This window comes from Mya arenaria, chromosome 1 (genome assembly GCF_026914265.1).
Source record: "Mya arenaria isolate MELC-2E11 chromosome 1, ASM2691426v1".
Taxonomy (NCBI): domain Eukaryota; kingdom Metazoa; phylum Mollusca; class Bivalvia; order Myida; family Myidae; genus Mya; species Mya arenaria.
Window position 1 is genome coordinate 46,900,579 of NC_069122.1, and position 24,997 is coordinate 46,925,575.

Genomic DNA, 24,997 nt, shown 5'->3' on the forward strand with positions numbered 1-24,997 from the left:
TCGTATGTATTTGATAGAAACCATTGCTTCTGCAGCATCTACTGGACTTTTTCTAAACTCTATTTGACCTAGTACACTTGTCTTTTTCTTTCGAAATGACCCATCTGCAGCATTATCATATAATTCATAGAGGCGTGTGGTTAAAGTTCCATTAACTTTGGATAGACAACTGCTGTTTTAAGGTAAAGCAAAATATACATGCACAACTAAGTCATCTGGCTACTGTCCAGACAGGACCAATTTTATCAAACATGCCATATCAACCTCATTTACTTTTTATTGTTTACATTTTCACCACAGTGTTTGTACTCCTACGCGGGTTTGCGCAAACTCAAGCATCACACAACGTTGTGTGAAGGTTGTGTTATGAAGATTGTGTAACGTTGTCGTTGTCAACATTCGTGCTCCAATTTCGTAACTATTTTCCACTAATTATCATTCAAATTATGAGTAATGGAATGAATAATTCAAATCTAGCATCTTATAATGATTTTGAAGCATCTAATTGATAATGTAACATTAGTAATTGGACAACATTGCCCTAAATACTATTTTAAAGACTTTGAGACACTTTACGCGTTTTTCATAAATTTGAATAAAACGTTGTGACAACGTTGTCCTGATTGTTAAGATAGACTCAGCTTTGCAATTTCGTATTTCTAATCTTAATTATTTATGATGATTTAAATAAAAAAAAGGAAAAAAAGAAGTAAGTCACTCGAGTCTAACGGTTTGAATCATGCACTTTTTATTGGTCGAGCGCACATTTGCAAGACGTTGAGTAGAACAAACTTTAATCATCCTGGGGGAATAAATTTAACACTTACTTGCGCAATGTGAATTCATCAACTATTCGCCATTTACTATTGCATTTGACAGACAATTTTTGTTTGTTTCGTTAACGCCACCCGCCCAGCTTGTTTAATTATTAAATGATGCAAAAACGCAGGAAAACACGTTGTCGCAAGATTAACGCTTTTGTTGTCTTAACGTTATACCATAACGTTGTAACAATGTATACATGTGGAGGTTTTACTAACGTTGTGACAACGCTACTTTGGCAACCAATACACAACCTTCATACAACGCTGTTACGACGTTAAAATGCATGGTTGTATCAACGTTGTAAGAAGGTTGTGTAATGGTTTCCAAAGTAAAGCTATGACAACGTTAGCGGTAACGTTCCTACAACGGTGTCATGACGTTATGTGTTTGCTGGATAAGTGATTACGTTCAACCATCTTAATTCTTATTATCAGAAACGTAACTTTTTTTTCTAATGTTGATTAATGTTTAATGTTTGGTGCACAAGTGAACTTTCATCCAATATATGATGCTGGGGTCGTGAAACACTAGAAATCAGTGTTAATATGCATGCAAATCGGTCAATTCACTCTAATATATATAAGATAAATTTATTAAGTGGTCTATAATTTATACATATTTTTCAAAGGACACAAATTTTGTCCAAGTTTAATGAAAACTGTATTTAAATGGGTCTGTCGGTGACACACTGTGGATAACAAACCATGAGGACTTAATGCTCATAAAATAAATGGATTTTTACATTTATTTCGTATTTGCTTAGCTCAACAAGTATTTGACCACAGCTATTGGCCTTGTTGTACATATGTGTATTGTCTCTGGCATTTGTGAACCAAGTTGTATCTGAATATCTAGACCAGTTTTGGCCAAGGTTATTTTTTTGCATGCAGATATCGATACCAAGGCGATAACAATACTTTGGAAAAATACAAGAGCTAAGAATAACAACAAATTCTTACCCTTTCAATAAATGAATTATACTGATAATACTAAATAGGCATATAAGACACACTCATAACTTTCTGGTTTTATTTCATTATTAGTAATTATGGTTATTAAAAGCAAGGTTTTGGTACTTATGACATTATCTCCACCAATTTCCTAAATATCTTCTAACAGAAATAAAAATATCCCATAAGTTATACATGTATGTATGGAAAGAACCATTATCAATTTTGGTTTCATTTTAAGCTGTTTCAATTCATCATGTTAACGATTGTACAACATATAATGTGTAATCTGATGTTTGATATAAATGTAGAATAAAAATATGTTTAAACTAAACCTCTGCAAATATATGAAAATAAATATTACATCTTAAGCACAGAATGTTACACGGATATATGCAAATGCATTGTGAATTAAAAAAGTTATAAATCATAATGTTTTTGAAAAACCTTTTCTTTTATTTCTTTGTAGTTTTTATTTCAGCAACAAATTTAAATAAACTTGAACAGGTGTTCAAGTACTTATAATTTAAATGGTTAAAAAATATATATAAAACAACATAAAGCAAAAATACAACAATTTTTGTCTCTTCATTTAAACAAGCATGATAATTATATGAACACACTTAAACATCATATATCGAAATTCCCTTTCAGAACTTCAAAATATTGCACATTTTTAATCAAGTCAGAACTTAAGATAATGGTCCAAAACAACAACATGCATGCAGGCAAGTAACAAGCATCTACACAGGTTTAATACACTTTCTTTTTTGTCATACACCAACTAAAGGTATTAAAAATAAAAGATTTTAAATAAATGCCTCAATAATTTAACCACCACAAACAAAAGTAGGTCTTATTAAATTTGACATTATCAGAGAAATTTGAAATCGTGGCTTCCAGTGATTAAAAGTTAAATGGTAGCCCCCATGACAGGACATGCATTTAATTTCCATGGAAATTTAAGATAGTTTAGGCTTTTTGTTTTTTAATAATGTATTTGATCTGATGCCACAACTAGGCAATTCCAAATGTTACTTTAAGACTCATTTCTGCCAGTCACAGTCAAATTAGTCTCTTCTTTAACAACACAATGCTCCTTAAAATATAAATTGCTTTACAATGCATTGCATTGTGGAAGCTTAACTTATTTAAGGAGCATTGCACTGCGGAAACCATCATTATTTCAATGAGCATACACAGCAATAGCAATGCAAGAACTAGTTATATTTCAAAGAGCATTATTTTGTATATTTCATATAAAAACGTTGCATTGTTGTAGACACCAAAATTTAAAGGACTTATTTTATGTAATATATTAATATCTTTAATATTTGATATAAATTTCAAGAAATAAATTTCAAACATAGCACCCAAAAGACATGCAATCATTTTCTTTGTTTTTCACAGTAAGCGGGGCATATTTGAATTATAATTCCATCACAAGTATAAACTTTAAAGGGACTTGTTCACAAATTTTTATATTGGCAATTATTTTTTAAATTTGTTTAAAGTGTGTTATTTTACATAAGATTATGAACAAGCGCCAAACAGCAGCTGGCAGATACTCATATAAACAGAAATATCCAATTTTGAGCCTGAAATTTTTCAATTTCAAAAGCGTTACCCACGCTTTTTAGCAAAATAAAGCACATTTTTCATGACCTGTTTAAGTGATACTCCTATTTATAATCAATATAACAATCCCAAATTATTGAGTGTGTGTATATGGGCTCGAGGCATTCATGCAATAAATGTTTGAATTTGAATTTGAGTGAAAAACCTTTAACTTCTTACTAAATAATGCATTTATCATTTCATGGAAAATATCCATTACTGATAACAAGATTGTAACCGTGTATTTAATAGCTGAAAACACACAAATATTAAATGACTGGTGGGTCCTAAAAGATTTATGGAGATCAATGATAGTCTCATAAGGTAGAAATACCGTGTTTTCTGTACCTTTCATCCAAATTTAACACTGTATCTTTCATTAGAACCACTGTTTTCAATATTTGTTTAAACAATTAATCCCTTAGTTGAACAAGCATTTTGTTCAATTTCAAACAAATATTTTTTGTCAATGTCTGACCCTATAGAAAGTGAACAAGTCCCTTTGAAATACACACACACGCACGCACGCACGCACGCACGCACGCACGCACGCACGCACGCACGCACGCACGCACACACACATGCACATTGTCACTGGTATAATGTATCCTACATGTCAGTTGAATATGAAAAATGGTTTAAGTTAACCTCAGCATATTGACAATACCATGACTTTTTCCTTTGAACAATGGATGAGCTTATAAACATAATAAATACAAATTTGAACGTACGAAAAATATTATAAAACATTTATTGATGGGTTTCTATAATCAATAATTGACATACAGGTTTTATTTTATAATACAAGCAAATAAATAGAGACATTTCTGTAGAAATTAAAATATTATACACAAATAAAACAAGTGAGCAACATTAACAATTTGCACATAATAAACCATACATGTATGTAATGTGTAATATCACCGAAAAAAAAAGCAAAAATATAGAGTGATTTTTGATGACTCCATATATGTAATACAAACTTTGTGCTGTATTTTCTGAAGTCGGAATATAATACCTTTAATGGACTACAGGACTTAATTGTACATTTCTACTTGAATTTTGTATTACTAATGACAATCATGGAATAACTGGTGTTTGTATCAATTTAAAACAAAACCTTACAGCCTTAAAGCCTTACAATAAGGCGGCAAAATTTTGTTTGTTTGGCCTGCAAGCCAAAATTTGTTCTAGGATCGCCAGTTGTCATTTTTTTCATTACGAATTAAGGGGTAAGGAAGCATAACAAAAAATTCCTACCACCTACATACCTACCTATCATGTGGGTTGGTATAGACAAACAAAGCATTTTTAATAGTGGCCTAACTAAGGCTTTTTACAGCATATGATCCTATAATGGTAATGTGGTAATACTAGATTAATGCAAATGGAATTCAACAGAAATAAACAATTTCTCCAAAAAAAGTGAATCAAGGAGATATAATGATATTGTTCATTATTAAGCTTTTCTATCCCTTAAATTAATATTTAAACTTTTACATTACTTTATGATCTGAAATATTCACATACTACAAAAATGTTTGATAAAATGACAGTACTTTTTTATCATCTTCAGGAGAGTTAATAAAAGTTTCATTTATGATTTTTTAGTAAGACTGATAAATGCTATCTTAGATTAGTAATCAAGCCCACGCAAATGGGATTGCCGGACAGATTTACATTTTATTATTAAGAAGAGCTCTAACAACCAAAAACACATAAAGCAAGTTACAACTGCTAACTTTTCATTGATAGTAATGATAAAAAGCCAAATTTCCATTAAGTCATAAACTGGTCTTATTAAGTCAGTTAATTAAAAGCTTGGTAGGAAAGAGGCATTCGATAGACATCTAGCACTGAACACTAAGAAAGTTAGCATTTATTTTTGGTCTTCGTAACATTTTGCACAGAGCTGCAGCCGGCTTGCGGACTTAATCATTTAGGAGTTCAATAATAAACACTTACTATTACTAAGGACGCATAACACAACACCATGATGGGAAAACAAATAACAACTGTTCAGTAGTTTCAAAAAGGCTTAGGAAACCCTTTATAAAAACAGGAGAAATTTAACTCCGCATAATGCCAATTTTATTGCTATTAATTTGTGTATGAGAGATTCAGATTCAAGGCAGGGATTGGAGCTTAGACCCCTGGTGAAATTGTTTCCAAAGCCATTTATACTCATTTCAAGGTACTTCTTACAATCATGCTACAAATCATACGAATTCTCAGCAAAAAAGCGAACTTATGAATTGTACGATAGTCAAAAACTGAAAGCTCCCAATCCTGATTTCAAGATAAAGCATCCACGCAAGTTTGGATACAGGATCCATATTACAGAAGCATTTTTAGAAAATTCTTATTTTTACTTAAGTGTAAATATGGAATTGTTATACCGGTATTTCTCGAAAAAATATTTTCTATAAATTGAAAATTGTGGAAGTTTCTCTACTGCAGAATGTACATGAAGCATAACATTATCTACCAGTGAAAGGGCCGTAACTGATGATGGCAGAACTCGTGGCCCAATCCCTTTTGTATGCTTGATTTTATCATGATGGTTTAAATCTTGTGTTAAACAGTGCAATGATATTCTCATTGTCTCATGCATTTTCATGCAATAAAATATTATCAAATTAAATCTATCTGTGAAATAAATACGAAATTGTTGACTTTAAGGAAAGGTACAATTTTACCCCAAGGTACTTCTGTAATATGGCCCCATATGTTTCAATTGTATAAAGGAGTACATTAATCTCCAAGAGGACATAAGGAAATGCACCAGGTGGAGCTTAAACCCACAACCTCTTTGGTAAGAGAACTACACTGTAGACCTATTCACGATGCTATTTAACAACCAACTAGAAATGTGTCCATAGGACACGGATGCCCCCACTTCGATTTTTTGTCACAGAAAATAAGCCATAATGATTATTCAGGATAATCTGCACAAGGGCAAATCCTTTTCAAAAATTAGATCGGATAAGATATTTTTTAAGTATTGTTGGGAAATAAAGGGCCCTAACTCCTAAATGATTAAAGCGATTTCCATGGCTATCGAACTTGATCAAGGTATTATGGTCACAAACATGTGTTAAAAGTTTGGTGAGGATTGGACAAACAGTTTTCAAGCATTAGATCGGAAACAATCTTCGGGACGTATTTTTCAAGTCTTTTTTTGCAAATAAAGGGCCGTAACTCCTAAATGACAAAAGCGATTTCCATGGCTATCAAACTTGATCAAGATATTATGGTCACAATCATGTATGTAAAGTTTGGTGAGGATTGGACACATACTTTTCAAGAATTAGATTGGAAACATATATTTTTGAAGTATTTTTGGCAAAAAAGGGCCGTAACTCCTAAATGACTAAAGCGATTTCCATGACTATCGAACTTGATCAAGATATTATGGTCACAAACATGTATTTAAAGTTTGGTGAGGATTGGACAAACGGTTTTCAAGAATTAGATCGGAAACAATCTTCGGGACGTACGTACGTACAGACGTACGTACGGACAAGGGCAACCCTATATGCCGCCACTTTGTGGGGGCATAAAAACAAATATCTCAGTGTCATGTTTAAATTTTTTTTTCTTGCATTTGCTATACACCAAAAGTCAAGAATGAATGCCACTCTACTATTGAATATTTCATGTATCAATATACTCTATTTCATACACAATCAAGACTGGTAAAGAAGCATGATTAAATGCAATATAAGCGACACAACAAAATCAAATAATCAAAGACAACAACCAGTGAACTTGGCCCCATATCTAACCAAGTCATAACAAATGACATACCTTTCAATGGATTGCCTTTTTAGCCGGATTTAGCACCAAATTACAACAAAGACTTTTAATATCAATAGTTTAACAGCGATTATCAATGTTTTGAATCTTGATCTGAACTATCCTGGCAAAGCTATGCTGTCTATTATAGGCCAGCAGGAAATTTTCTAAAAATACAATTCATACAACAGCTATTATCTTTTTTTCAAACGAACATTGTATCGGCTAAAAAATCACACAACACACATTTGGATTCAGATAAACTTTGAAAAGAAAATATATATGTCAATATTATAGCTTATTAATCCTTTACAGGTGTAAGTCAATGCCATCCATCTGTATCAATATTACAGTTATATAATTTGAATTCTCTTGGAATAAGGGTACATAACAAGTTTCTACTTCAACTGGGCTAAAACATGACTAAAATATAATTACCAAAAAACAATCTTCCAAAAATATTAATTTAAAAAAATAATGATTCCAACATAAGCAGTTTTATATCCCATAGTTGACTCTCCAATGACTTATTTCCCCTTGAATACTCTTCAAATTTGTCCTTGAATACTCTTTAAAATCAGTTAGTGGAGAGCTGAATGTGCTCTTCTTCCTCTGGGCCTTTGGGACGCTTGTACTCCGGTCTTGTCACAAGGTAGAACACAAGAATCGCCATGATGATAATCGCTGCGCCCAGGCAGTTGATAACCGCACCAGCAGCTGGTAGTTCACTGTACTTGCTGTAAAAAATCTTTTTTTTTGATAGCAATAAAATGATTTTTTTTCTATCACCATAACCGTTTTAAATACAAGAATTACAAAGTAGGGTCAGTATAGTACATGTGCAAGCTGATGCCAAACCAGACCAGTTAATCACTGCTGGGTCTATTCCATGTGTCTATTCCATGAATAACTCTATGATTATCAGATTTAATTTCTACATAAGACGCCTTACACATATGTCAAAACCAAATCAGTTAAACACATTTAGGTCTATTCCTTGTGACTATTCCATAAATGAATCTATCATAATCAGATGTTATTTCTACATAAGACTATGACTTCCTGTATTCTTTTTTAAGACACATGGAACATGATTTCTGTTTTAAAATGCCGATCCAGACGACATATGGGGACAGCAGTCTACATGCACGTGGTATACCGGTCTTATACAAGTCATTCAGTGACATGAAGTCATACATTCTGAAATGATTATGTAATCAGTGAATTTTCTGATTCTCTTTTCTATGCATCTCTGTCTGAAATCAAAGGCCATTTTTCTTGCTTCACTTTACAAAACTTTGGCCTGTGCAAAATGGTAAACAAGAGTACTCACTTTCTTACCATTTTTTTTAGTCTCTCAATTTTTTTTAGATACCCCCCCCCCCCGGCCTTTTCTCAACATTTTATTAAAGCTGGAATTATAGGCCTTGCTATACATGTGCGTATTGTCTACAACAATTACCGTAAATGACTGGGTATTAGACGCGTTTTTTTCCCCTCAGATTCCGATGCAAAAAAATGCCTGCGTATAATACCCAGTAACAATTTTTGAACTCTTTTTCTGAGGTCTATTTCAAGCCGAGAGTTTGTTTAGATTTATGTAGAAAGGGATGTTACTCGCGTCATATTGATCGATTATATACGGGTTAAAACAGCAGTTGAAGATCGGTTTACGGTATATCGTAAGACGTTTATAATTTTAACAAAAATATTTTTCGATTAAGTTATTCAATATTATTTTTAATAATAAATTGAATTGAACAATAATTAAACTTGCATATAAGAAGCAAGGTTGGGCACTGTCAAAATATTTTTTGTCAGTTGTATGATAAGGTGTGAAAACTCGCATTGCCTTTTGTTCTGTTTAACATACCAATGCTACAAATTGATGCGATAATGGTCTTGTTTTTTTCACACATTTATGCTAACTTTATTATTTTCTGTAGGTGTTGACATTTTGAGAACAAACCCGCACAATATAAGGTTTACAGGATGCATAACTTAACTTCATTCTCGACAGGTTATTGTTTACGATATACTGTCAAAAAGAAATCTTACATATTTTCATAAAAGGCACCTTTCAGTGCTATCCAGAAACAAATGGTCACAATCAGTTCTTTTAAGTGCCTTTCCTAACATAAAACAAATTAAAATGAAACACATTTTGCATTATCATTGTATGGTTTTAAAGATAACCATCGCCATTTTCACGAAAAAAATATTTTTCGTCACTGTCAACAAACATGGTGGCCGAAATTGACAGACCTTTTTGACATATTTTCTATGCGTCTTTTAACCAAACTTTTCACAGATTTTTTTTCCAGCGTGTAATACCCCCTATCGTCTTATAACCAGTCATTTACGGTAATGTTCCAAGTTTTATTTCCATATCTTGAGTAATGGCCAAGGTTAAAAATTGTGCACGCCAATTCTATGACAATATTTTGACTTTTATTCTTGAAAAATTAACCAGCAAAACACAAGAAATTTTCCTTTATGGAACTCCTTTAGAGATTTTATGCTGGCAGACACTTATTTTACCAGAATATTGTAAATCCGGGTCTAAATAACTTCAATTTTCAAAAGCGTTACGGAAGCATTTAGGCATCGTATGGCATTTTCTACACCATTTTTTATATTGAACTTTGATGATTATTTATCATTGAATCATGCATTTTCTTCCAATTTCACACATGAATATTATTTTCGATGTCAGACCCTATAAAATGTAAATGAGTCCCTTTATTTCAAAAGTTACTCACCCTTTAAGACAAAAAAAGCCTGCCTGCCCCATTATTTCTTGCACCTTATTAGATCAACACAAACATGAATCACAAAATAACACCTACAATGTCGACCCTTTCCCGAAGTTCATGAACCAAGCCTTTTCCATGATGCCTGTGAGTGCCGCTCCGACAGCAAGCCCGAATATGGCGAGCCCCCAGAACACATGTTGTGGCATGTACCGAGTGCGGGCGCCGTAGCTCAGCTTGGGGAACAGAAATGACACGATGCCGCAGACCCACTGGAAATTATAAGGAATGGTTTTGATAAAGAGCTGATGAGTACTGCCCCCACTGTCAGCATATATATTGTGAGCTAACAAAAAAAAAGTTAGAGCATGTAGCCATGTGGGCACCATGACTTTGAAAGACCATATAACCACTGGAAATAATAAACTTAAATTAAATAAAGTTCACAGGGGACTGTTTTATCTACCGACTTGCACATTACTTTTGAAGATTTTTTAAATTTGCTCACGCACATTTTTCTGTTTCTCAATGAAAAACTAGAAATCGAAAAATCAGATGTGTTACCTGTCAGAAGCACAAATAACTTTTCTGCTTTAAGGTCACCATGACCTTGATCTATTCCCACAAATCAATAGAGGTCATCCACTTACCATTGCCAATTTGCAAAGTGTAAATACAAAAGTCATTCAAAAATTATTGAACGAAAACAAAATTGTGGCACAGCTGTCAAGAATGACAAACAAAGTTATCCCTATGCGTCAGCTATGCTTAGCAGCAACTCAAAAATGAGACCATGCCAATGTCAAAGTTTATACACATTAACCACAACATTTACTTATTTCTGCACATAACAGACAAGATAAAAATGTTGCAAATGCAACTAACCTGAAGACCAAACAAGACCACCGTCGTCAGCCCGATCCAGCTATGAAGACTGTACAGGTTCGGTATATTACTCAGGTTGTGGAAATCAAACACCGCCTTCAGGCCAACTGCGGAGAAAATCAGGGCCCCTACATGCAAGCCTGCGTGTACGATCTTTACGTACAGCTTGTTGATGTTGCGGAACACTCGGTAGGCAAGGATAGCTAAAATACAAGCATTGAAGAGCATTGAAGCAATGTATACAGAGTTACTCAGTAAAAAACTTATATGCTGGAGTTCTTATGTATATTTAATATAAATACATTCTTTCTATAATGTGTTGGAAATATTCAGATATTTTTCTATATTTTTCTTTCTGTAATACTGTTAATGGAAATAAACAAGCATCAAAGCATTCGTTCTTGAGTATCTAATGATTGGAGACATTGCATGTTTGTGTCTTTGCTTTTTTTTTACCCATTCACTATCACTTTCTTACCAATTGCATTCACCTATTACCGGTAGTCTCATATTTTGTGAGTCCTGGTTAGATATGTTTTTAAATAATATAACTGTATAAGAACTGTATAAGAACATTACTTCATTATTTACATTAATGTACACCTCAAACAAATCAACACTCACCATCCGCATACAAAAATATCATTCCAATCACCATAAACACCGGGTGATAGTTAAACTGTCGGGCCGGGTCCTCAGACCATGCGAATCCCCCAAGGTAGTGACCCATCCACACGGCAACCAAGATTACCGCGGTGAGACCGAGACCCTGCACGAGCAGTACGAGCACAGTGAAACAGCACAGTGAGCTGGGTACATCTTCCTTTTGGTAAGGGTCCATGTTCTCATAACTGAAACAAGCAAATTGTAAAATGTAAAATATTTGAAGTGGATAAAACCTGATAAAGCATAAGTAAAATGTAAAATATTTGAAGTGCATAAAACCAAATTAAGCATAAGTAAAATGTAAAATATTTGAAGTGCATAAAACCTGATTAAGCATAAGTAAAATATAAAATATTTGAAGTGCATAAAACCAAATTAAGCATAAGTAAAATGTAAAATGTTTGAAGTGCATAAAATCTGATTAAGCATAAGTAAAATGTAAAGTTATGATCTTGAATTTGATTTTAAAGGAGCATTTAAAACAAAATGATAATGGGAACAGGTCTTTCTCTTCACAGACCTTTTAACAATTTGTGTATATTATATATACTATATAACAACTTTTAATAACTAAATAAAACAGGGTGGATTCAGAATTTGACGCTAGAGGGTGAGCACTTGGGGGATGCAAGTAAAGACATGCAACCCCTCTTCAAAGAATAAAAAAGTAGGATCCAAATATGGTACAGAGGAGGAATGTATTTCCAAAAACATTTGACTTATTTTAATATAATTGTAAATCTAATTATTATAGACAAAAAATATTTCTTTATTTCCAATAACATCTAAAACAAATAGGGTAGGTGGTAGGCATATTTTTAATTTTCTTTTTTTTTATGAACAGGGTTTCTGTATAAAACCCCATGGTCAAATTTTAACAAGTTCACTCAAATAAACTCTTTTGTTTAGAAAATTACTTAAAAGAATCCACAAATAAATCAAAATGCCAAACAAATGTGTAGGGTCGGGAGGAAAAAAGAGGGCTGGTCAGGCTAGTGGAAGATTTTATTTTTAACCCGTAACCAACAAAAAAGCTACATGTAATATATAGTAAACTGTGGTCACAACTGGCAGGGCACATATGGATGGAAACAATCGATTATGGACCAAATATGTTTTCCCACCTTGGGGAATATGTCTAAGAACAATAAAATCTATCATGTTTCTGGTCCGCATTGAAAATTCCCATCCGAGGGCACTTGCATTACTGGAATCATTTCATAGATAGTTTTTAGTGCATTTTTTATTTATATTTCTGTAGGAGAAAAAACATAATTTGTACTTTTCACCAAATAGTGCATGCAAATCCTTTACTGACATCATTACACAAACTAATTTTAGTTCAGTGTTGACGTCAAATAAATCCTCTGAAATCATATTTCATTTTGTGATTAATTTCTTATGGAAATATTATTTGATTGGAATTAATAATTGGCGCTTATTTGCGTGTGGTATCTAGCCAGACAGAATTTTTCACCACAGCCAATTTCCCTGGAAATGTCTGACTAGTGGGCAAGAATACTAAATTACAGTCGGTAATCACACTTTGTCCCCCTCCAACAGTTTGGGAAAACATTGATAGGTCAATTATTTATTGAAATGCATGACTTAAAATTACATGTGTACAACAACCAGGGATATGGAACATGAAACATAGAAACAAGCCCACAACACCAACATTTGTCAGGCAGGGCCGGGATACGAACCCCGGTCTTTCCATGTATCTGTACTACTATCTCAGCTGAAGAACCCAAAGAGAAGAAAAAACCTGTACAGTTCAAATGCATTCATGTTTCTTAGCCTCAATAATACATTTTTTCTCGGATGACATTAAGACTTATCAAGACAAAAAAATCCCCTATAAATACATGTAAAATCATCAATTGTAACCCGAGGACGCAACCAATAATTTTTTACAACTGTCTTTTTTTCTTTTTACACATTTTAATGTCCAATTTTGCATCATTAAAAGTCTTATGATAGAGTCAAGTATAATTCATCCCTCTATAGTCTTTGAATCATAAAAAAGTATAATGAAATAGTAAAGTAAAATTTAACTCTCTTGTTTTTGCATCTTCAAAAGTCTAATGGTAGAGTCAAGAATAATTCAGCTCTATATAGTTTTTGCATCATTTAAGTCTAATGAAAGAGTCAAGTATAATTTGTCTCTCTCTAGATTTTGGCCAATTTACTCAAATGAAACTGTCAAATATATATTACCTCAGCCCATAATTTGCATCATAAATACAGTCTAGAATTATTTACTTCAACTTAATGTTTGCACCGTTATTGTCTAATGACACAGTCTAGAATTATTTACTTCAACCTTATGTTTGCACCGTTATAGTCTAATGACACAGTCTAGAATCATTTACTTCAACCTTATGTTTGCACCGTTATAGTCTAATGACACAGTTTCAAATTATTTACTTCAACCTAATGTTTTAACTATTTAAGTCACATGAAACAGTCTAGAATTATTTACTTTGACCTAATATTTGTACTGACACAGTCTAGAATTATTTACTTCGACCTGTTTGCACTATTATAATCCAATGACAGTCAAATATTTTTTACCTTATCCTATTTTTGGCACCTTTAATATTGTCCCCACTTTCTAATGATACAGTATGGAATTCCAACTCCAGCCGCCTGCGAGTACGGTTACTTTCAATAACCATTCTTGCATATAATCAAGACAATCTCACACATGTATTTGTATGCAAATTGTGCATTCAATATTTGATTTTACATGGAACGTAATTAACAAAGTATTGACAAATTTACCACTACCATTGCTGGCCTGTGGCAAATTATTTTAACTTATTATGTACACACTACCACATATTAAATACATACCATTAAAACTGTCAGAATGTTTTATTAATTATTTTCCAGATGTTGTTTTCTATTAGAAAAAATCCACATTTTTTAATAAAACTGAACATTTTTTGACATTTTATGGAAAATCATTTAATTTTCTAAATTAAATCATTATCTTTTCTCAAATGAAAAATCATTTATATTCTAAATTAAATAATTATCTTTTCTCAGCATAAACCCTTTAAAAAGATTTTTGAATGAACAGACATCATGACACCATAACTGAGAGCAAAACTGAATATAATCAAGTTCATAATGTTTTGCACAAAAAAAAAACATAAAAAGAGAAAATCAAATACATTCAAACATCATATTGAGCTAAGATAGAGAATTATAAACTGACAAAAAGACCCCAAGTACCAATTAAAAGCCTACCATATGGTACAATCCAGCCACACAGAATGTAACCTTCACCAAGGAGCTAGTGATTTGTTCCCCGAGCAGAATTCTTCCAATATTTAATGTCGCCTACTGAACTATCATGCTATCCCTGTGTCAACCTCTGTCCTCCTGAATCCAGACATAACCCAATACAATGTATAATGCTTCTCCAAGCCGATAAAGAGAATTTGGCTTAACAGAAGCTGGATATTCTACATAAGGCCAGCCCATTTTATTTTACTTCAGAAACCGCTCCTATTTGCACAACAAAAATTGAAACATGACATTATACACTCTCCTGTAAAGCCATTTTGCATCTAACAACGCAAAAAACATGTAACCGTGTCTTTAACAACTCCCAGAAGACTGAAACAGTTATATTAAATGGATACTACATGGGGTATTGCTTTAAATAACACTTAAAAGGGAGAATACATTTATAATTATTAAAGGTTGTCATTCTAAACTCTACGTGCATGATCAATAATGTAGGGAAAATTCTTTCACTTTCCCTTGAAAATCAGTATCTTTATTTAAATCAGTATCTTTATTTTGCATGCTTGCTCATATGCTTAAGAGCAAAATTCTGTTTAACAACTTATCTAAGTAGTGTGGCCCTAGTGCTTCAGTACAGCAGTAAAGCATGTAAACTGGGAGGTCATGTGACTTTTTAGTATTCTGTTGTATATGTACATAGGAATTTGATATTGTTCAGAATATAACCCAGAGCCCAGAGCTGTCTATGGCTATAACGGACAAATAAGGATTCATACTAAATACACAAATATTATATGAAGAACATTTATTTGAAGCAAATGCTTCAATCAATATTAAGACTTGGAATAGTTTTACACATAAGTTCAAAGACAAGCTAAGACCTGTCACACACATTTAAAGACAAGAGCCACTAAGAAAATGATGAAAATTTAGCGAACAGCTTCTAATACCACATACATGTAGCGAAACAGCGGCAGGTCCAAATATTTAACTTTAGTTGGAAATCCAAAGGCCTTTAATCGTAGACCATAAAATCGTCTGCACATCATGACACTGATTATTCACCATGCAGAAGAATTCTGCCCTCTCACGCCACAAATAATTATTTCTTGACATCTGAGAGGACAAGGGAACAATGGCAAATGGTCATCTATCATGAGACATGGCTGAAAAATTTAAAGGTCTAACTTTTTCTAGGTATTCTTATTTTCATGCTATTCATACGAGTTAAAGTGGCTTTTTTACATGAAGCCAGATTTTTTTTATATATAGGTATTCCTTTTGTTCCATAGAACCTTTTTAGGGAGTTCTTTGAACAGATTTAATATCAAACAAGGAAACCAAACAGAATCAAAATTCTAATAATCTCTAACTATATCATTATAAAACAAGAGGCCCAAAAGGGCCTATGCTCTACTGGCATGGCTCTTGTGGTCATTTTCAATCCAGAGCATGTACGTTTGAGTAATAGGCAACAAATATATAGTTCACTTTTTGTGTTTGGGTTAGCTGAAAACGCTGCACATTCAACATCTGAGGACAGGAAGTGTTGTAAGCAGATTAGTTGCATGAACTATTTTAATATGTGCCAAGTAAAGGTAATCTGAGGGTAAAAAATATTTGCTTTCAAAACTGTATTTATGGTCAAAATTTCATTTCTGTAACTTTAAAAATAAAAAGTCGGTCAACGGTCAATGTCAAGGACATCCGAGGACAACATTAATGCTTGTTTGCAAAATTGTTCACATGGTCAAAATTTCATTACTGTACGGTAGCTTTAAAAATTAAAAAGTAAGTCAAAAGGGGTGGGGCCAGCTTTTGCCTAAGGGGCATTATTTAAAATGTTTTCAAATGCATCATATGTGTTGCCGCACTGGTCCCTTGCGTGACGATCTCTGTGGGGGGGTGGGGCAGTAATGACCCCAGGAGCATAATATGAACAAACCTTCACAAGCAATTGTGACTTTATATGTAAACTTGGCTAAAAATAGACTTCGCTCATGTAGACTTGGCTAAAAAATAGCATTTATTTTATACTTTGAAGACCCATAATCCAGGTATGCATGGGCAGATCTGGCTGGTTTTCAAAAGGAACCGAGTTCTAAAGGTTATCTAAATACTGTACAAGTTTCATCGAGATACAATCAAAACTGAAGACTGTATCATGTTCACAAGGAATTGTTTACAGACGAACTGATTTTTTTATACTTTCAAGGCCCATAATCTAGGCATGCATGGGCAGATCTGGCTGGTTTTCGAAAGGAACCGAGCTCTTATGGATATCTAAATACTGTACAAGTTTCATCAAGATAAAATCAAAACTGAAGACTGTATCATGTTCACAAGCTAGTGATTTCACAATAGCATTTTTTTTATACTATCAAGGGTCATAATCTAGGCATGCATGGGCGGATCTGACTGGTTTTCGAAAGGAACCGAGCTCTAATCAAATAATCAATACAATCAAAACTTAAGACTGTATCGTGTTCACAAGCAATTGTTTACCGCCTTTGGCCAGTAGAGCTAAAAATGACCAAGATAATAAACCAACAAGGGAACCATATTCTGAAAGTTTTTATTCTACCATGCTTCTGTTTCTTTCTCAGTCATTCAAGGGTAGTTCATATAAACAGCTGCTTCAGAGTCCTTCGGCATTTTTTGAGCAAATCTACGTGCCATAGTACACTTGGTCTTTCTCATGCCAATTCCTAGCCTTAAGAATATCTTGCAGAAAGATAACTTATCTGTTTATAATGAAAAAAAAGTCACTATCGGGAACCAAAATGGTGACCAAAAGTGGACAGAAGCCGATATGCATCAGTTTATGATGGAAAACTTGTGTAACTTGTGTATTTAACTTCAGCCAATAGCGACACCTCTTGCTGATAAGCCACGCCTATGTACTTCTACATGCTGCATGCTATCACAGTAGTTTAGTTCTCAATGACTGTTCTCTAATACTAGTAATAAACTGTAAAACTGTTGTTATTTCTTGTTGTAAACACAATAGTAATGAGTAAAAGGTTTTGGCTTCTAAATCATTAATATGCAACTTTTGTTTGTTTATTGAACAATGGAGTGCTATTGTGGTTTTAGGAGGAAAAATATACTTAACATAAAAAAGTTTCCCCTAACACACATTGATGTGGCTTATACCGGGTCATCTTGATAGACTATATGAACTACACATTATTATGCATGTTGTAACAAAAGCATATGTACTGTGTGTTATGTAAATATCTTGAATGGTTTTTGAGTTGATCAAGGTAGTCAACATTAAAGTTTTTGCAAGACACCAGTGACAACACGAAGGCTTTGAAAAGACAGGCTAAAATGTCAAAATCAGAATCTGTGATTAAAGGCTGCTCAGTAGAATACAAAAGGCATTCCTGAATAAAAAAATTGTACATATTTACATGTATTTATCACACATTATGCATAAAGCTCTTTGAAGTTATGATGTAGTGGAACTGATCTACTGCTGTTGAAAATATGGTTACATGTAATATGTGTCAGTTTTCTCAATGCTTAGTCGTCCTGTAAATATTATACAAGGAGAAAAAGTAGACAACACTGAACAAAAAACAAGTACCGTATACATGGATTTTTAATCAGGGCTTTTTTCAATTGTTTTTAAGCCATTTATAGCATTTTTAAAATTCAGTGTCAAATTTCCCTGAATCCTAAAATAATGGTCCAATTTTACTAAAAATGACAGAGAGGTTGTTGGTATTTTCCCGACTTTCTGATAACCACACACAAAAGATCTTAATTTGACATGTACCAGTATGCGCCATCTTCCCAGCTCTAATGATACAATAGATTCTTTTCTTGAACAAACCACAGTGAAAACAATCTGATATTAGCATCATAAGCTTAACCCTTGAAGTTACATGCCATCTAGGTCAGCTTCACCATACATTACATGCCATGTTTCTGGAGACATTAGCTTAAAGGATTTAAATATGTCTAAACATCGTGGCAATATCTCCTCCGTGCCATATTTCTGGAAGGGTTTCCAGAGGATTAAGCTCAGAAAAGTATGGCATATTACTGTCAACTAGAGGGATGTTGTTATTAATCGCTTGGGCACAAGCATTTTTTATTTTTAGCATTTCTTTAAAACTTAAAATCATTGTATAAAGTATATAATTATATTGTTAGAAAATGTACTGTATAAAGCAATCTAGTCTGTATTTTTTTTCCAGTCAAACACAATCACATACCAATGCATATTTTTTTAAATATACACATCCGGGATACATGGGCACAGATAGAAATTCTGGGGCATTGCATGTACATGTATGGATTCACTTTACAGAATGCAAAAACACTTACATTGCTAATGTTAAGAAAAAGTGTTGGTCATTCAGACTAACAGCCTCCGATATTTTGTCAGTCCAAAACAAAATTTGCCAGTCCAACAATTTTTGTTTAAAACTTGCTTTTCAAAGCCTTTGTCGCTAATTTTACATTAACAAGGAAATAAAGGGATTAAGATATTAACCAGTTATTTTTGCCAGGTTTTGCTCCAAAATAAAATTTTAATGATTCCATTCTTTCAAAATTCATACTTAATGGTAATGAAAGTATTGATTGGTCGATTTTAGTTGGTGGTGTTTTTTCCAGACCATACCAGTACCAATTTTGGAAGTGAATAACATGTTCCATAGGATATGATTTTAGTTTGGAACATTTGGACTTATCCTTAATGAAAACATTCCAATGTTCATTACAAAATTATCATTTTAGCATTTATATTCCATGCCCAATATATTCACAGTAATTTTCATTATTTGGTGATGTATTGCAAAGGGATGCTTATGCTGCACGGTGTTTGACTTAGTGTGGTACATGCATTCCAATGTCTTCACTACCAAATACAACAACTGATTTGTAAACAAATGGTTATTAGACAATATCATTGATAAAGCATTGTTTTCTACCAAACAAAATTAAAAAATCTTACTTTAAAGCATTGTTTCATAATTGATGTCAGTCTGACAGATTGACCCCATTAGAAACTAGTCAAAATTTACCGGTCAGGACAGTTGGACTGACTGTTTTCGTGATGTCTGCCAGTATTTTAATCCTGAGGGCTAGAAAGTTATGGTTGAACTGCTCTTTGAATGAAATATTTTTTATTCACCATAAAAGTGTTCTGTTTATCATTGCTATACTAAACCATACATAAGCACAAACCCTGAACTAGTCTTTTAACCTTTTTTATCATCAATGGTGCTAGGTACTAGTGTAAAAGTTATGTCTTGTTAATCCTAAGACTCCATATTAAAGCTGGGAGTAGCAAGGCCAGGCTGTCAACTTGTTTAGTCAGGTAAAGATAAATAATGACTTCATGGGGGTAGGCTTGAATGACTCTTAACAAGCCAGCACGACCCGCTGAATAACCCAATTAATATAGTTATTAATGTTAATTTTGCAGTTCTGAGCTTTAAAGATTACTTGTGATAGATTTTTTTATCTTATGCAAAGCACTTATATCAGAATTCAGGCTCGCTCATCCAAACTCTTAAAACAATGGGTCGGACATTACGGACCATGGACATTACGGACCAGACATAACAGACCAGATTTGGGGACATTACAGACCATGTGACTTTTGTATATTTGTGAATGTGAATATTTATATGTTCTTATAGGTGCTTGATTGCCCTCTAAAATAAACTTTGGATTGTCATATTTGTTTGTTTTCCATTACAACTGTTTAAATTGAATGGTTCAGTGAAAGTGCGCCATCAAGATGGGTTTTCACACTTTAATGATTGCCAATTAAAGGTTGTCAGTGTAATGTTTATTTCTTTTGATAGTATACCGCCAATAATTACCGGCCACAATTACAAATAAGTTATACTGATTAAATGCAACCAAAATTACCAGTTTCAAAGTGACACTCTTATTCAAAATAAATACATACAAATGTATAAAAAACATTGATTTAGTGTGATTAACCTTTACCTTCTTACTAAATAATACATTTATGGAAAATAAATTACTGATAAAGTTGTAAACGTGTATTTAATAGCACTAAGCGCAAAAATATTAAATGATTGGTGAATGCTAAAAGATTTACTGTGGTCTACAATAGTCTCATTAGGTAGAAATATTGTGTTAAATGCTCATTTCTTTGATATCAAACTTGGTATCTTTTATAAGAACCATTGTTTTTGACATTTATTCATCCTTTTTGGAATATTTAAAGAATAATATTTATTGTGGAAAATCTAATCTGGTAGTAAGTCTTAGAGTGCATCTTTAAGTATGAAGACAATGGGGTTAATAAATAAAAAATAAAAATGTTAATAACATTATAGATCATGGTCTGTTATGTTTCTCAAGATGATCAGTAATGTTCTGAAATATGGTCCATTATGTCCCCAACTCTGGTCCGTTTTGTCCGTAATTCAATACAATAACTGTTTGCTAAAGTTCTGGTATTTGTTGTAATCATAACCCAATATTGGTGGAGACACTACAGTGTTTGAAAGATTTGATGTATGTTGATCATAAGAAAGATTTTACTAAATGTTAATCTTAGCTTAAACCCAAAACACACACACACACACACACACATATATATATATATATATATATATATATATATATATATATATATATATATATATATATATATATATATATATATATCTACATTGCAGATAAATTAAGAATACTCTTAATGTTTACATTTCCCCACCCATAATTTAACAAGCATAAAGCATTTTCTTTCTGATGCTCGTTTCAATTTGATTCATACTCCTGCTGCTGATTGGCCTAACGTTCTGATACTAAAACATAACATAAAACATGCAAAATATTTCATACAATAAGACATTACATTCGAAAATATGATAAAGTTTACCAAATAAATTTATGCTGATCTTAGACGTGCAGACGCTTCGACGGTTCCAAGCGTCTAAGTGGTACTGCATGTCTAAATAACGAAAACAATAAAATTATCGAACCTAAATACCGAAAATACTCCAGGTTTAAAGTTAAACTACTTGTTAGCTCAGCTCTGAATGAAGTAGGCTTTAAGCTTATTTGAATCAACACCGAGTCCGTTTCCTGTTACTGCTACTGCTGTTACTGCTACTGCTGTTACTGCTACATGTACTATTCTACTACTTAATCCTTTCTACTAGCTGAGCTCTGCTACTGTTTCTACTGCTGCTGCTTCTGCTGCTGCCACTGCTGCTACTGGTACTGCCACTGTTACTACTTCTACTACTTCACATATTACTACTACCATATCAGAGCCAAATCAACCTTGATTTTTTTCTCAACGCGTTCGTTTGGAAAAAAGAACCCTAAGTTCAGGCCATTCAATTTTCAGTGGCTCAAATTACATTATGCCTTATGATGAGGTATAAGTGCTGCTACTGCTGCTGCTGCTGCTGCTGCTGCTGCTGCTACTGCTGATTCTTGTACCACTAGTATGTATAACAAATTAATTAAAGGGCTATTCTACATTTATATCGAGGATAATTGCTTGTTTCAGAATAGGATAGCAATAGGATAGCAATATATTTCACACGGAGTGAGCACCAAAATCTATATTTTTAATTTTTGGTGTGTACTAGGTGAACTATATATTGCAATATTGTACTGATGCAGAATTTGTTCATGCCTTTTATTCATTAAAAATAACAATTATTGGTTTTGATACGATTGCCACATTTTGGTTTAAATGGCGTCATGCTGGAAAGGGCGGCTTTTTATGTGCGTTTACGATAGTTTAATAAAGAAAAATTGGCAAAAATAGGACAAACTGACAGTGATTTCATTGTTCGTGTCGGAAACGCATTATTAATATTTTTTATTGCATACCTTTTACTTTCAAAATTTATAAAACAGTTGATATACATTTCAAGAAATGCGTGAACATCGTTGTTTACTGACGTCATGGCACTCACTAATTTGAAATCACAGAGTTCCGAAGAACACCGTGTTTTTACAGTCTAAATAATTGTTCATATATTTTTTTAAATAACTCATCCTTTGATTCTGCTTTTTCGAAACGTCAAACACTAAATTACGCATCAAGACATTTTTTTTATTGGAACGTTGTTGGGTTTGACTCATCATTCCGGGAAAAAGCGATTTTTTCAGCACTGAGACCTGGCGGTCAGGGAAAACTGTGAAAGTGCAAGCACTTATTTCCAACGGGGTCCTTTGTTTTTGCACAAAGGGACAGCACGCGGAAGAGACAGTGGTTGGATTCAAGTCCGGGTGCGATATCCTAGCTCTTTTTCGAAGAGACACATTGGTTCTTTTGCGTTCTCAGTGTAAAGTACCTATAGATACACGGAGTACAACTTTTCTGGGTTAAACCAGTACTGAGTACACCACGTTTCCAAGCACTGCCCTTTAAATGCCGTGCGCCTTGCAAGGGAGCTACATGTACCAATTTTTAACGTCTTTCTGTATGTTGGGGCCAGTGATCGAACCCACGACATGCCGCGCAGTATGCGGACGCCTTAACCACTAGGCCACGGAGATGGAGCACTGGTCACATGACCGAACACACGAAGAATGCGCAGTTTTCAATAAGACGGGATATACTGCGTTCGTGGTACAATTGTAAATCAAAGAAGAAATATACGGTGAAATAGTGTATGGTGTGTATGTAAGGTTATTCATACTCGCACTCGGGCCTTCCCCATCCGGCGAGTGCTCTGATAAGATTGTTAGCCTTTTTTTAGCATAGTGCACAAACGTACAGAATGTAACCCTGGTTAGAGCTACCTTGGTTCTTTAACGTGCACCAGTGTATAGCACTTTTACACGGGACCCCATTTACAGCCCCCCCCCCGGAAGACGGTAAGTACTTTCAGTGATGCGGCGAATCTAAGACCCGTGGATTGACGGTCAATCCTGTTACCACTAGACCACGGATCCGCCACTATGTTTTTTTTTTTTTATCTAAGGCTAGTCCATTGATACATGTTATGTTTTGGCCAGTTTACACATACAAGCAATTCAATCAAATGGTCAACGGGAACTATATGGACCAATGAATAAACATTTTGGCAAGAAGATCTTAAACTGGTTAAAGAACGCTTCAGTTCAATATAATCCGCCTTCTTTTCTTCAGCCATGTTCTCGAAGTATCATATACATACATATAGACTTCTTCCATCTTTTTAGAGGCTAATAACAAGGGTGAAACGGACTATTCTCCACTCTTAAAGATAACTCTTTCGACATCTTTATCCTCATAAAAATGACATATTGTGACACAATAAATGAAATTACGACGTAAAACAGAATGTAAATGTAAAAACAAAACGGGGCCGAATTGACCCGACTCGGTCGGAAGGGTCCCCCGACGCATGTCAAAATTTCAAAACATACTAAAGTCTTGTTATTCTGAATGTGCATATCTGTTTAACTAGAACACTACAACAGACCACTGTTCATTTAAAACAGTGGATTGACCAGTGTGGATCAACTTTATAATTTTAGCTCCGGCTGCATGTAAGTCACCGAAATTTAGTCTAAATCTCGAGCGTAGTTTTACATTCTAGGAGGTAATAGGGCTGAAATGTCTTAGGGGTCGTTTTGGTAATAGGCCGATTTGGTAAGGGGCCGATTTGTCTCGTTCCCTAAAATTCAGAGCGAGGCTCGGTCCGTAAACAAACCGATTGCAGCAGAAATTTAAAATATAAAACAAAGTTTTAATTAAAGAGTTATAGAAAGCCTGTGCTAAAACGGTAAAAATATTAATTGGAAACGAATGATATGTTTTGTAGCTGCAAGATAGATACATATTTATTTACATTCGTTTGATTTTTGACTTGGAAACGAAATACCCGTGCATTCTAATAAAATAGGTAGACAAAAGCATGAAAAGGTACTCGAACGTGCTATATAACTGATATTTTAAGCGATCTATGTGCCGAAGTGAAAAATGTCCCAAATGAAGCTTGTATGTCAATATCTTAGAAAAAATATAGAACAATAGAGTCTCCAGATTCCTCATTATTGTAGCTAATGCGTCTCCAGAATGCACAATTTCAGACAAAATTAGCCAAAAATTTCCCTGGATAAGAACTTCATTACTCCCTAACCACATTAAAACCATATGTTTTTTTAATTATGTGGTTTGCGGCACATGTCCCAACTTAACATGAACTTGTCAACTTAAACCGAAGAAAACAACACTTCAACATAAACTTTTAACATGATGAGATCAACATGAACCAGAGGTTACAACTGCAA

The 24,997-nt window shown here is 33.7% G+C and overlaps 1 protein-coding gene across 2 annotated transcripts; it reads right to left on the reverse strand.

Moving 5' to 3' along the window:
• Nucleotides 1-1,840: 1,840 nt before the first annotated feature.
• LOC128231565 (transmembrane ascorbate-dependent reductase CYB561-like) lies at nucleotides 1,841-21,686 on the reverse strand. Of its 2 annotated transcripts, none has more exons than XM_052944568.1 (5): nucleotides 21,636-21,686; nucleotides 11,453-11,679; nucleotides 10,829-11,031; nucleotides 10,040-10,215; nucleotides 1,841-7,927 (listed from the first exon to the last, which is right to left on the reverse strand). In XM_052944568.1, the coding sequence occupies exons 2-5, from the start codon at nucleotides 11,667-11,669 to the stop codon at nucleotides 7,768-7,770; spliced, it is 756 nt and encodes a 251-aa protein (XP_052800528.1). In that variant the 5' UTR covers nucleotides 11,670-11,679; nucleotides 21,636-21,686; the 3' UTR covers nucleotides 1,841-7,767. The 2 variants fall into 2 exon arrangements, with proteins under 2 accessions (XP_052800528.1, XP_052800535.1); XM_052944575.1 differs by lacking the exon at nucleotides 21,636-21,686 and adding an exon at nucleotides 14,753-14,853.
• Nucleotides 21,687-24,997: the final 3,311 nt, after the last annotated feature.

What these genes read in the sequence shown, in the direction of transcription:
- LOC128231565 (XM_052944568.1), bottom strand. Translation starts at nt 11,669, where the DNA reads ATGGACCCTTACCAAAAGGAAGATGTACCCAGCTCACTGTGCTGTTTC. An exon ending in GATATTTTTGTATGCGGATG is followed by an intron (nt 11,032 to 11,452) that starts GTGAGTGTTGAT and finishes CTTGTATTTTAG; the next exon opens with CTATCCTTGCCTACCGAGTG. An exon ending in TGGTCTTGTTTGGTCTTCAG is followed by an intron (nt 10,216 to 10,828) that starts GTTAGTTGCATT and finishes TATAATTTCCAG; the next exon opens with TGGGTCTGCGGCATCGTGTC.